Below are 13,207 nucleotides of genomic sequence, written 5' to 3'. Positions count from 1 at the left end.
AACTACTATAATACTGCTCTTATGTACAAGAATATAACTACTATAATACTGCTCCTATCTACAAGAATATAACTACTATAATACTGCTCCTATGTACAAGAATATAACTACTATAATACTGCTCCCCCTAAGATAATAACAATTCTGTATCTAACTAGAATTGCTTCTGAGTCCTGACGGTGATTTTTTTCCGTGATATAAACATCTGTTTTTTCTAATCAAAAATTATTATTTTTTCATTCTATTGTGTGGACATAATCTTGGGGGCTGCCATCTTGCCTGAGCTGCAGCTGTACTCTGTTAACAACATTCGGAGATGTGAACGCCCCCTATTGTGAATGGTGGATCCTGTTATCTGTAGAGAGCTGTTAGTTGTCAATTGTAATCCTAACTGTGATGATAATGAGATTACTGCTGAATAATGATTTCTACAGAACAGGAAGTGTCAGCCTATTAGTGAGGATTGGTGGTAATTTAAAACTGCAGGGTTTCAGGATTATTTTATAGTATAAAAATGACATGAAAAAAAGACTAGCATTTTTTTATAGAATATGTTTAACATACTAAATTGAATGACACAATATACATTTTCTGACAATTCATTACTTTTAATTTAAAACAAAATAACCTGTGCAGGTGTTTACACAGATGAATGCACACGGTATAGTCCATGTAATAAGCCTGCATGTTCTCTCCCCTCCAATATCCGATCCAGAGGTCCAGCCTATGATTTATCACAGTCCGTGACATTTTGACTTTAGTGCAATATTTGTGGCCTTTTATCTCGAGAAGTTCTAGAACTGAGCGTAGATCCACAAGTTCATTGCCAGCTCTAGATTGTGGTGGATGTATGAGCCGATGAGGACATGACGGAGAGACTCCGGCCATAACTAGAAAGTCTGTCCTTACTGATAATTCCCTTGTTGGCGAGGATAGTCAGGAAACTGTGTCGAAACTTGTGTCCTATGAATGCATACAGAATTGGGTTAATACAGCTGTGGGTGAAGCCAAAAACTTCAGTGATGTACAGAGCGGTGTCCAACTGATTTCTCAGTAAGCACGTTTCGTTGATATGTTTTTTCCTCATGAGGGAGTCCACCATGACGGTGATATTGTGGGGAAGCCAGCAGATCAGGAAGACAAAAAATACAGCAAGGATGACCTTCATAGCTCGTTGCTTCTGGCTATTTCTGGTCTGAATAAGGGTCTTAATGACAAAGCCATAACAGAAAAGCATAATGAGCAACGGTATGAAGAACCCCATCACATGGCGTCCAATCCTAATGTTGAGCATCCAATCCTCGGTATTTTCCTCCAGGTTCTCATGACAAACAGCTCCTCTCTTGTGTGACACAAACACATCTCTAAACCAAATGGTTGGAATCGAAAGACCAAATGAAATGATCCAGATGGCGATGGTGAGAATCTTCACCCAAAGCTTCTTCTTCGTAAAGAACTCGGTGGCATGGACGATCGCCAGGTACCGGTCTACACTTATACAGGCCAAAAAGAATACTCCACTGTAAAAGTTGACTTCTTGCAGTATGGAGATGATTTTGCACATAGCGATGCCAAATGTCCACTCACTGCTTTTGTATGCAGCCCAGAAGGGGAGCGTTATAGAAAAAAGGAGGTCGGCGAGGGCCAGGTTCAGCAGGTAAATGTCGGTGGACGATCTCTTCAGCCTGTTGTAGCACAGGACGAGAATGACAAGGCTGTTGCCGACTACGTTGAGTAAGAAAACTGTGGCATAAATCACAACAACTGCGTATTTATTGACGGGTGATGAAACCAGGCATGGGGCGGCATCGATTGGTGGGATGTAGGTGTAGACATCTGTGTAAGCGTCTAGGTAATAATCGTCGAAGTCAACTTTTATGCTCATGTTTGTCTTCTGAACCTGCTAAAAAAAAATGTAAAATAAAATTATTTACTAATCCCATTAGATGGGTTTTTCCAGTCTCTAAGGATCTTTGAACAGTACCCTGCAGGGTGCAAGAGATCAAAACTCAACACTTTGGAACCAGATTACCACCAACATAATGGAGGCACCAACCAAAGAACGCAATATGGAGCAGTTGTTCAGATGCCAGTCCATCAGTTCATCTTTGTTATCTGGCCACAGCCGTGTCTTGGTCTTAACCTCTCATAACATTGGAAGGAAGCATAGTAAAAATGAAGGTTTCCTTAAGACAAGGGCCAGCCCATGTCTTAAGGAAACCTATAGTTTCCAGTTTTAAACATTTCCCACTGGCAATTGGAAAATGTTGGGCTGCTGTCGGCTCCACTCAGCCATTAACCACGTGGCTGTATGGTCAGATCATTATAGCCAATAGATGTCCATGGGGCCTCCAAAAAAGCTGAAAGAACACAGTGATTTACAAATGATTACAGTTGTCACCTGGCTGGTAAACTCACGGCCTAGCCAATATTACCACTGGGAAGATGGTGCCGCTAGTTAATTTGTAATGGCAACAAGAGTTGAACTAATTTTCTCTAGTAAGCAAGGATGTATAATATACATCCTTGCTCCTGACAGCACTATCTCAGGTTGTATAGCAGCTAAAGATATCATCCAAAACAGGGTCAAGACCAATGCTAGCCATAAAGCCAGAGACAGAACCTTTAGAAATCATACTTGGAGTCAGATCTGCAAGTATCACATTTCTAGCTGCTATACAGCCTGGGATGGAGCAGTCAGCACGGAGTAGGAAAGGCAGGCCAGTGGGTGAGGTGCTGAGAGGCTGCCAGTGCTGGCTGGGTCACGCACCTATTCCTTGCTCCACCACTGTCTTACCGTGACTTGGCGGAACCTATATCTGGCCATGTCCAAGTCAGATCATGCCATCCAATCACCAGCGTTCTCCCACTGGTAAACTATTGCAGCCAACCCTCCCTTCTTACATCTGACCATCCTGCCAAAATCGCGACAACGAGCAAAACATGTCTCCCCAACCTGAAGGGTTCCTCTCCCTCACCCTTACACTCCCTCGGATAGTAATGACTGCAATAGGTAAAGGAATCACCGGTGACCACTTGTCTCTCTGTATCAGTTGTAGACACAAGGACTATATTAGAACCCTGCACACGGCAGCCCAAATCTTATCAACCTGTGAGAATAAGGGCTCATGCACAGGAACGTATGGACTTTGTGGTCCTCAAAACACCGGATCCACAAAAAATACAGATGATGTCCGTGTTACATCCGTATTGCATCTGTTTTATTGTGGATCCGTTGTAACAATGCCTATACTTGTCCGCAAAACGGACACGAATAGGACATGTTCTATCCTTTTTTGCGGAATGACAATGCGGACATATGGAAACGGAATGCACACGGTGTAATTTCCATTATTTTTTGCTGACCCATTGAAATGAATGGTTCCTCATACGGGCCGCAAAAAAAACGGAATGGACACGGGGAAAAAAATATGTTTGAGTGCCTGAGCCCTAACTTGGGGAGAGGAGGTGCCCCACTGTGAAACAATAACAATAAGGGTGATACGGATCCTCAGCGGACAGCATGGTTTGCATTCCTGTTCTGCAATCATACGACTGTGAGAACTTTGTTACAACACAGCGGTCGAAACATCTGCAATAAATTTACTTCGGTTATTTCCAGAAGTGATAATAAACCTATAGTGAAATCCAACTAATTGTAATATAGAAAGATATCCATGTGGCCCATTAAGATGTGGACACTGATGCAGAGGGTTATTTGGATCCACACAACGCCCTTATGCCAAGGCTCGCACACCTTTACCACAACATTTACTTTTTTATGCACCCTAAGACTTTAGCTACTTTTGCAGCTGCTACTTGGCATTGAGATCCTTTGCTTAGCCTTCTGGACGTCAGTATACCCACGCCCTCCTTCCCCTCCTCCCTTTGGGGCTCATTTATGAACTGATATACGCCACTTTTGTGGTGTGTGTATCAGTCGCAGATTTTTTTCACATGCCACTTTGCAGCAAAATCAGCGACTTTTCCCAGCTCATGCCACTTTTTGGACAGATCGAGAAAAGGGGGCATTGCACGGGCGGCCTGTCTCATTCATCATTTTCTATGCCAATTTTCGGCGTAGAAAATAGCTTAAATCTACACCAGCAAGGGAGCCGGTGTAGATTTAAGTCTGCCACACGACCTGCTGGTGGATGCTCCAAAGTTATGTGGAGGCCTGTGCCTCTAGAGGCACTTCTAATCGGCGTGGAAAAAGCCGGTCCTAATAAATGAGCCCCGTTATCTTTGTACTTCAATTTTTATTGCAAAATGTAATAGATCATAATGATACAGCCGGATGCAGACTAATAGGCACCTTCTTTTTTTTTGTCTAGCTGATGCCACAGCAACCGTTTATGGAGGAGGAATATGGGATTTCAGGCTTTAAAGCAGGCATGTCCAAACTGCGGCCCTCCAGCTGTTGCAAAACTACAGCTCCCAGCATGCCCTAATAGCTGTAAGCTACCCAGGCATGCTGGGAGTTGTCGTTTTGCACCATCTGGAGGGCCGCAGTTTAGACACGCCTGCTTTAAAGAGTTAATGCTTTTTAAGAGAAGGAGAAGGGACTGAATAGGACGGGTTACCCCATAGACACAGACATTGCACAAAGCAGGTTCCTGACAATATATGAGGAAAGTCACTGTTGCAAAATAGAAGGGGTTAATTTCCTACGATTAGGTATTTGGTTTCTTAATTTATAAGATAAATTATGACATAAATCAATCTTCGCAACTAAAGTAAATACAGAGGTAAAATGATTCACCCCCGAAAATCTGTGACCTCCTCTTATAGCCCTGAGACCTGAAATGGTTTTCACTTCACGTTCACTGCTCGATGCCTCAATATCAAGAAAAGGAGAAACTCTGTAAATCTTTATGAAAGATCGCCTATAGTTTGTGTATACAGCTCCTGTGCAGACCTACTGTATGTGTCACCATGGTTTAGAGATTTGGACCGGCACTCAAAACCTTCTAGGAGTAATGTGGAACCACACAAATTTATTATAAAATCGCAATGTACCTAGGTACTATACATCTGTTATATAAAATATAAAATATTACATGTAGGATAAATAAAATATATAAAAATAGAACATCAATAGAACTCTGAGTCGATTGTTGCTTTGGTTTCCTACAGAGACGAGTCTATATAGATAAGAGTCCCAGTAGCAAGTGTCTGATATCAATCTGTATAGGTAGGACTTCTAATCTTTATGTAAAAAGGACACCATTTCGACTTAGTCTCAAGGTTTCAGAGCCAATCGGCTTTACCCGCTTTGTAGAGAGTGGATATACACATTTGTTACTCACGATACGTTGCGCTGATCAAAAACTTTTTCTGCGTGTAGAGGTTTTTCCAGTGGCGTCCCACAGCTCCACCACGCTCCAGCAATGTTGGTTTCGTTTTGCAGCGTCTTTCGGGATCTTGTCCCAATTCTCGTGAGACTTCATCCGTCTGTAAGTTTCGTAAGTGAAGCGATATTTTGCTCCTTGATGATAGAGTTTAATACATGGCCATGTATAATGTGTAGTCGATTTAACGCACAGGTATTCCGTCCAGACGCGTTTCGAGAAAGCTTTGCTTATCTTTTCCTCAGTGGGTCACCTGTGGTCTCAAACCTCTCAACTTTTATACTCTCTTCATCCGTACTTAATTGTTCACATCGGCTTTTAACATGTGTTAGTGATTGGGATTCAGTCATTGAAGTGTCCGATTTTTTTAGCGGTATCCGATTTTTTTGTTATCCGATTTTTTATTGGTATCCGATTTTTCATAGTTACAGATTATATGCCAAACTTGTCTGGTGCAAAGAGAAGGGTATATGACATCTACATTAAGAACAGCAGTTGTGGATAATGTCTAATGGGTACAATATACAGTTCTACATTCAGACAGTGTGTTATATTTGCGTTATTCACGCTTCTCCATTTTATCCTTAGCTCATTTCTGGGCCGATATTCTTGCAGTCTACCGACCACATTCGATTTTATCTTTCCCTTGTTTTTGGGCTTATGTCTTTACAGTAGTGCGTTTTTACTGCGTTTTCTCATTATACCTGTGTTTTTTGTAGTATATGTGCAAAAACTATTAATTAGTGTTCTACATGTGAAATTTTTCAGAGAAGATAGAGTAGGTCTATTTTATCCGATTTACATTTGCAACTAAAGTGAAAAAGTGAAAAGAAATATATCAAAGTGAGAAAGTGTTCTCTTTATAATTCTAATGTGTATATAACACCTCATTAAATATTTATATGTGACAGTGTCACTAATATGGTGATATTTTTGAACCCTTGATGGGTTACTACCAGTGATCGTGTAAAAGTCAATACATACAATGTCTGCAGTGATGAACCCACGGTTCAGTTAAACCCAAAAATCTCCAAGTCTGAATTCAGACCATCTGGGAGAAGGCTACCAAAGTCATAGATTCTCCTAGACTCAGCTCGCGACATTCTCCTGATATAGTTGCCTCCTCTCCAGTGCACGTCTACCTTCTCCAGGGCCACATAAGAGATACCCCTGAAGTCACTATTGTGCGAAATCTTAAAATGCTTCGATAATGAGTGGTTTTCGAAGCCCTTCTTTATATTGTTCAGATGTTCTGTGATCCTTACTTTCAGGGGTCTCTTAGTTCTGCTGCACTGTCACATATAAATATTTAATGAGGTGTTATATACACATTAGAACTATAAAGAGAACACTTTCTCACTTTGATATATTTCTTTTCACTTTTTCACTTTAGTTGCAAATGTAAATCGGATAAAATAGACCTACTCTATCTTTTGCATGTAGAACACTAATTAATAGTTTTTGCACATATACTACAAAAAACGCAGTAAAAACGCACTACTGTAAAGACATAAGCCCAAAAACAAGGGAAAGATAAAATCGAATGTGGTCGGTAGACTGCAAGAATATTGGCCCAGAAATGAGTTAAGGATAAAATGGAGAAGCGTGAATAACGCAAATATAACACACTGTCTGAATGTAGAACTGTATATTGTACCCATTAGACATTATCCACAACTGCTGTTCTTAATGTAGATGTCATATACCCTTCTCTTTGCACCAGACAAGTTTGGCATATAATCTGTAACTATGAAAAATCGGATACCAATAAAAAAAATCAGATAACAAAAAAATCGGATACCGCTAAAAAATCGGACACTTCAATTACTGAATCCAATCACTAACACATGTTAAAACCCGATGTGAACAATTAAGTATGGATGAAGAGAGTATAAAAGTTGAGAGGTTTAAGACCACAGACCCACTGAGGAAGAGATAAGCTATCTCGAAACGCGTCTGGACGGAATACCTGTGCGTTAAATCGACTACACATTATACATGGCCATGTATTAAACTCTATCATCAAGGTGCAAAATATCGCTTCACTTACGAAACTTACAGACGGACGAAGTCTCACGAGAATTGGGACGAGATCCCGAAAGACGCTGCAAAACGAAACAAACATTGCTGGAGCGTGGTGGAGCTGTGGGACGCCACTGGAAAAACTTCTACACGCAGAAAAAGTTTTTGATCAGTGCAACGTATTGTGAGTAACAAATGTGTATATCCACTCTCTACAAAGCGGGTAAAGCCGATTGGCTCTGAAAGCTTGAGACTTAGGCTACTTTCACACTTGCGTTCGGAGCGGATCCGTCTGGTGTCTGCACAGACGGATCCGCACCTATAATGCAAACGCTTAGATCCGTTCAGAACGGAGCCGTTTGCATTACCATGAACAAAAAAAAAATTTAAAAAAAAATTCAGCCATACTGTGTCAACTTCAAACGGATCCGTTCCCATTGACTTACATTGTAAGTCTGGACGGATCCGTTTGCCTCCGCACGGCCAGGCGGACACCCGAACGCTGCATGCAGCGTTCAGGTGTCCGCCTGCTGAGCGGAGCGGAGGCTGAACGCTGCCAGACTGAGGCATTCTGAGCGGATCCGCATCTACTCAGAATGCATTGGGGCTGTACGGATCCGTTCGGGGCCGCTTGTGACAGCCTTCAAACGGAACTCACAAGCGGAGCCCCGAACGCAAGTGTGAAAGTAGCCTAAGTCGAAATGGTGTCCTTTTTACATAAAGATTAGAAGTCCTACGTATACAGATTGATATCAGACACTTGCTACTGGGACTCTTATCTATATAGACTCGTCTCTGTAGGAAACCAAAGCAACAATCGACTCAGAGTTCTACTGATGTTCTATTTTTATATATTTTATTTATCCTTTATGTAATATTTTATATTTTATATAACAGATGTATAGTACCTAGGTACATTGTGATTTTATAATAAATTTGTGTGGTTCCACATTACTCCTAGAATGTTTTGAGTGCCGGTCCAAATCTCTAAACTATAATTGAGAATAAGGGGTGGTTCTTTTCGACCTGAGCACCAGTCGTGATCGTCCACAGTGAGCCATCTGTTTATTGTACTCAGTGTATTTTATGTGTCACCATGGTTACAGACTACAAACCGACCCTGTGTAGTCTGATCCTGCCTTCATCTGTCTCCTACCATCTGTAGTTTATCAAGAAGAAGAGGTGTAGGAAGAACATTAACACATGACTACACAGGGTGCTTGTAGTCTGTAACCATGGAGACACATAGGTCTGCATAGCAGCTGGATGCATAAAACACTAGGAGATGTAGTTGATTGATTTGTAAAGTTATTTTTCTTATTGGAATTATAACTATGGGGGAGATTTATCAAACTGGTGTAAAGTAGGACTGGCTGATGTGCCTAGAGCAATCAATTAGATTCCATCTTTTATTTTTCAAAGGAGCTGTGAAAAATGAATGGTGAAATCTGATTGGTTGCTATGGGCAACTAAGCCAGTTCTACTCTATACCAGTTTGATAAATCTCCCCCATATTGGTTTAAAAATGTACACATCTAGCGGGTCATTTACAAACATTTTTATGCCAGTTTAAGGCGTAAATATATTGCACAACCCCCTTTTCACATCTTTTTAAATGCCCTGCGACACAATTTTGTCGCACAGATATTTTTGCACATGGGAGTGTCAGGAGTGTGGTGGGGGCATCGCCTCTGACAAGTTTACCAAAATTTACACGTGGAAATAGGTGCAAATGTTGGTGAAAAACTACTCCGGCCAGAGGCTGGTCTAAGTTTTCCACTAGACACACGGGCTGCTGTAGATGCCCGCCTTGTCATTAATTAGGCACAATTCCCTCCAGCAAAGTCTGCGCAAAAGGGGAGTAAAAGACCGTTATAAAAAGCTGTTTTTTGTAAGTGACCCCTTCTAGTTGTAATAGGACGAGTGTGACAAAATTAGGGTTTGTTCACATGCCGCACTTGTTCCATACGTCTGAAAGGGGCTGTACTGTATTTGCTGATTGTGTGTGGATGTCTAGAAGCCCCTTCAGGACATTTTTGAAGCAATTCCTTTAAGTTCTAGTTTTGTGATTTTCCTGGGTCCTTATCCTTGTCCCTTTTGCTGCTCTAGGATCTGAGATCATTCCCAGACTAGTAAACAAGTGCAGCTCTGCTTGAGACGCTCTGTGCTGCTGCTATCAGGAGACCTGCAGTTGTTGGTGCAATCCTCCTCGGGGATGGAGTAACGTCTCCTTCTCTTTTACAGAACGTGTTTATGACTTTTAGATCCGGATTTTGAAAAATTCCCCTTTCACCATGGTGGCTCAAAACCGAATGGGGTTTTCTCCAATAAAAACGCACATGTCCATTAAGGGGCTTCTATTTTCAGAATATCAGCTGCACAGAGCATCAGAGACAGTCGGGCTCCTGCTTTTGCATCACCATGCGCCCGCTTTCATGACTATTTGCATAAGTTTTACCCACTGCGTGACTCGTATCATGAAAAACCTAAGAATATCGTCCCACCTGATGTAAAACTACACCACGAGACACATGAAATATCACATCACAGCTTTTATCTTTCAACAGCAGAATACAAAATGAAATCTAAGCTCTGATTGGTTGCTTTGGACAGCACAGACATGAGGCATAGCAACCAATCACAGCTTTAATTTTTCAACAGCAGAATAACAAATTGAAAGCTGAGTTCTGATTGGTTGCCATGAACAATACGGCCATTAAGACTTATGAACCATAGCAACCAATCACAGGGCAGCTTTCATTTTTCAACAGTAGAATACAAAACTAAAGCTGTGCTGTGATTGGTTGGTATGTTCAACATCGACAGGAAGTTTCCTGACTCATAGCAACCAATCACAGCACAGCTTTCATTGTTCAAAAGCACTGTAAGAAATGAAAGTAGCTCTGTGATTGGCTGCTAGGCGCAACAAAGCGCTATTACAAGCGATTGCCTGATATATGTGACACTGTAAGACCCCACTACAACCCCCCCCCCCCCCATTCCTCCACTTGGGGGCTACAAGGTTTGGGGTGTAATACGCTAATTCACTCAGTGATGCTATCTCCACCCGTCAGATGCTCACGTGGCCTGTGTATGAGCCAGGTTGACACAGGGACATCAAAAACAACCGAGAAATGTGCAAAAAGTGCTACAATTTTTTTGAAATATGAAAAAAATATATATATATTTTAGTCGCTTGTAACCAGTGCGGCTGTGTTTGGTGTTTTCTCTTTTTCTCCATTGAAAACAATAAGGAAAAACTTCCATTAAATAAAAACAGAACATTTTTAAATAAAAAAAGTTACATTTTGTAACTTTTTACTTTGTCAACAGAAACAAACTAAACCAAAGTTTCAGAAATGCAGAATATTATATATGATATTTTTGTAAAGTTAATTAAAAAATAAAGAAATAAAAGAAATACAGAAGATTAACTGCAGGGGAAGGAGGGAGGACAGTCCGGGGGTCCGGGTTCTCACATGATAAGGGGTCTAAGGAGGACCAATAGAGAAATAAGAATGCAATTAAAGGGGACATGCCCCGTCCTGTATGGCTGGTGGGGTCTCGGTCTCCTCTCTGCTCCAGTCCACCCCCATAGAAGTGGAGATCCTATCCTCCCTGTGTTTTACATGTAACTTATCCGGCTGCTCCCTGTACAGTAAATTCCATATTCTTCCATAGATAAATTCCATATTTGTTATGTGCCCCCAAGATTTGCATCGCCCTCCCCCGATCCCTCTCCATATAATGTACATGATATAATTACCAGATGGGTCCTCAACCTCCGTCTGCAGCTGATTCTACACGAGGCTCTGGAGAGAAATGCTTGTGAAGAGGAACTGTCATGTCGTCATGTTCTTCTTATGAGGGGGTGGAAGCACAAACTTCCCAAATCAAGACGGAGGATGGAGCAAGGATGTGGAAATGGCGTGAGGAGCTGGGGGCTTATCACATCACATCCAGGGGGCCTTGTGTCACCCACCATGTCTCCTGATAACTATAGGTGTCTGCAGGTGGTGGCCTTCAGGGGGATGTCAGATCATCCATGTCGCCTGGACAGGTTTCCTGTAGATTGCACAATGCTGCCTTATATCCACCAATTAAAGAAAACACCCCCTGCCGTATGTAAAAGATATACATCGTGTTAAAAACATACATGACACAAAAGTATATGAGACACAGTATAAACACATCATATCAGGAAAACCGCGTACGCTCTGCTAGGATAAAGTACAGACCACGACACGTGGGTGCTGCTGCTGGTCGGCACATTTGGTTGGTATTTCTTTTTTGCACAATTAGGCGGTAGTGGCGATGTTGGCTCTGCTTTTTATATACTTAACGTTCTGTGACTCTGCTGTTCACCTGTATTACTGCCGGCCTGGATACAGTGCTCGCTTTTTCTATATATACAGGGAGTGCAGAATTATTAGGCAAGTTGTATTTTTGAGGCCCCACAAGCTCATCTTTGATGATACCAGCCCAAACCAGTACTCCACCTCCACCTTGCTGGCGTCTGAGTCGGACTGGAGCTCTCTGCCCTTTACCAATCCAGCCACGGGCCCATCCATCTGGCCCATCAAGACTCACTCTCATTTCATCAGTCCATAAAACCTTAGAAAAATCAGTCTTGAGATATTTCTTGGCCGAGTCTTGACGTTTCAGCTTGTGTGTCTTGTTCAGTGGTGGTCGTCTTTCAGCCTTTCTTACCTTGGCCATGTCTCTGAGTATTGCACACCTTGTGCTTTTGGGCACTCCAGTGATGTTGCAGCTCTGAAATATGGCCAAACTGGTGGCAAGTGGCATCTTGGCAGCTGCACGCTTGACTTTTCTCAGTTCATGGGCAGTTATTTTGCGCCTTGGTTTTTCCACACGCTTCTTGCGACCCTGTTGACTATTTTGAATGAAACGCTTGATTGTTCGATGATCACGCTTCAGAAGCTTTGCAATTTTAAGAGTGCTGCATCCCACTGCAAGATATCTCACTATTTGTGACTTTTCTGAGCCTGTCAAGTCCTTCTTTTGACCCATTTTGCCAAAGGAAAGGAAGTTGCCTAATAATTATGCACACCTGATATAGGGTGTTGATGTCATTAGACCACACCCCTTCTCATTACAGAGATGCACATCACCTAATATGCTTAATTGGTAGTAGGCTTTCGAGCCTATACAGCTTGGAGTAAGACAACATGCATAAAGAGGATGATGTGGTCAAAATACTCATTTGCCTAATAATTCTGCACTCCCTGTACAGGCACGCTTTACTCCACTTAACCGTTTAATATATTTACAATATATTTAATCATTTTTTGCACATTGCACTTACCGGACCGTACGTGGTGTTCCTGATATGATGTGGCTGTAGTATGAGTTTATAGTGGCTCACCCTTCTGTTTACCAGGTTCGGTGCTCTAACTATGATGTGGTTCACCCTAACCACATAAGGAGTTAACAGTAAAGAAATGTATAAATTATAGTGAGCACTCAATATCTGTGGTCATATATCAGGTCTGTTAATATAACTAATTTATTAGATCATGAAATTACGCAGACAATAGATAGGATAGAAATAGACAATATAAAATATAGTACCTTAAAAATTATAAATATAAATAATAAAATATAGAGAAACACAATTTGTTATACTGATAAGAGCAAATATATCACTAGAAATTGGTCACTTAAAATTAGTATTGTGTCCTTATAGAGGCTGCGACTTTGTTGTTATGGGTGTCGCAACATTGTTCCCAACGTTAATGTCTCAGTTATATCACTGATATATCCGTGAGTATAATTATCCAGAGGTACTCACTGTTTGGGGTCCGGCTCGTGTG

General features: G+C 41.5%; 1 protein-coding gene across 2 annotated transcripts; it reads right to left on the bottom strand.

Moving 5' to 3' along the window:
* Positions 1-488: 488 nt before the first annotated feature.
* Positions 489-11,271, bottom strand: LOC122945312 (C-X-C chemokine receptor type 2-like). 2 transcript variants are annotated; one of them, XM_044304363.1, is made up of 2 exons: positions 11,140-11,271; positions 489-1,903 (listed from the first exon to the last, which is right to left on the bottom strand). In XM_044304363.1, exon 2 carries the CDS (start codon positions 1,883-1,885, stop codon positions 833-835), a length of 1,053 nt encoding a protein of 350 aa, XP_044160298.1. In that variant the 5' UTR covers positions 1,886-1,903; positions 11,140-11,271; the 3' UTR covers positions 489-832. The 2 variants fall into 2 exon arrangements, with proteins under 2 accessions (XP_044160298.1, XP_044160299.1); XM_044304364.1 differs by having other exon boundaries at positions 489-1,900; positions 11,140-11,258.
* Positions 11,272-13,207: the final 1,936 nt, after the last annotated feature.

Source organism: Bufo gargarizans, chromosome 8 (assembly GCF_014858855.1).
Source record: "Bufo gargarizans isolate SCDJY-AF-19 chromosome 8, ASM1485885v1, whole genome shotgun sequence".
NCBI lineage: Eukaryota > Metazoa > Chordata > Amphibia > Anura > Bufonidae > Bufo > Bufo gargarizans.
The sequence above is the reverse complement of the archived record's forward strand: the minus strand, read 5'-3'. Positions and strand labels throughout refer to the sequence as shown.

What these genes read in the sequence shown, in the direction of transcription:
- LOC122945312 (XM_044304363.1), bottom strand. Translation starts at nt 1,885, where the DNA reads ATGAGCATAAAAGTTGACTTCGACGATTATTACCTAGACGCTTACACA.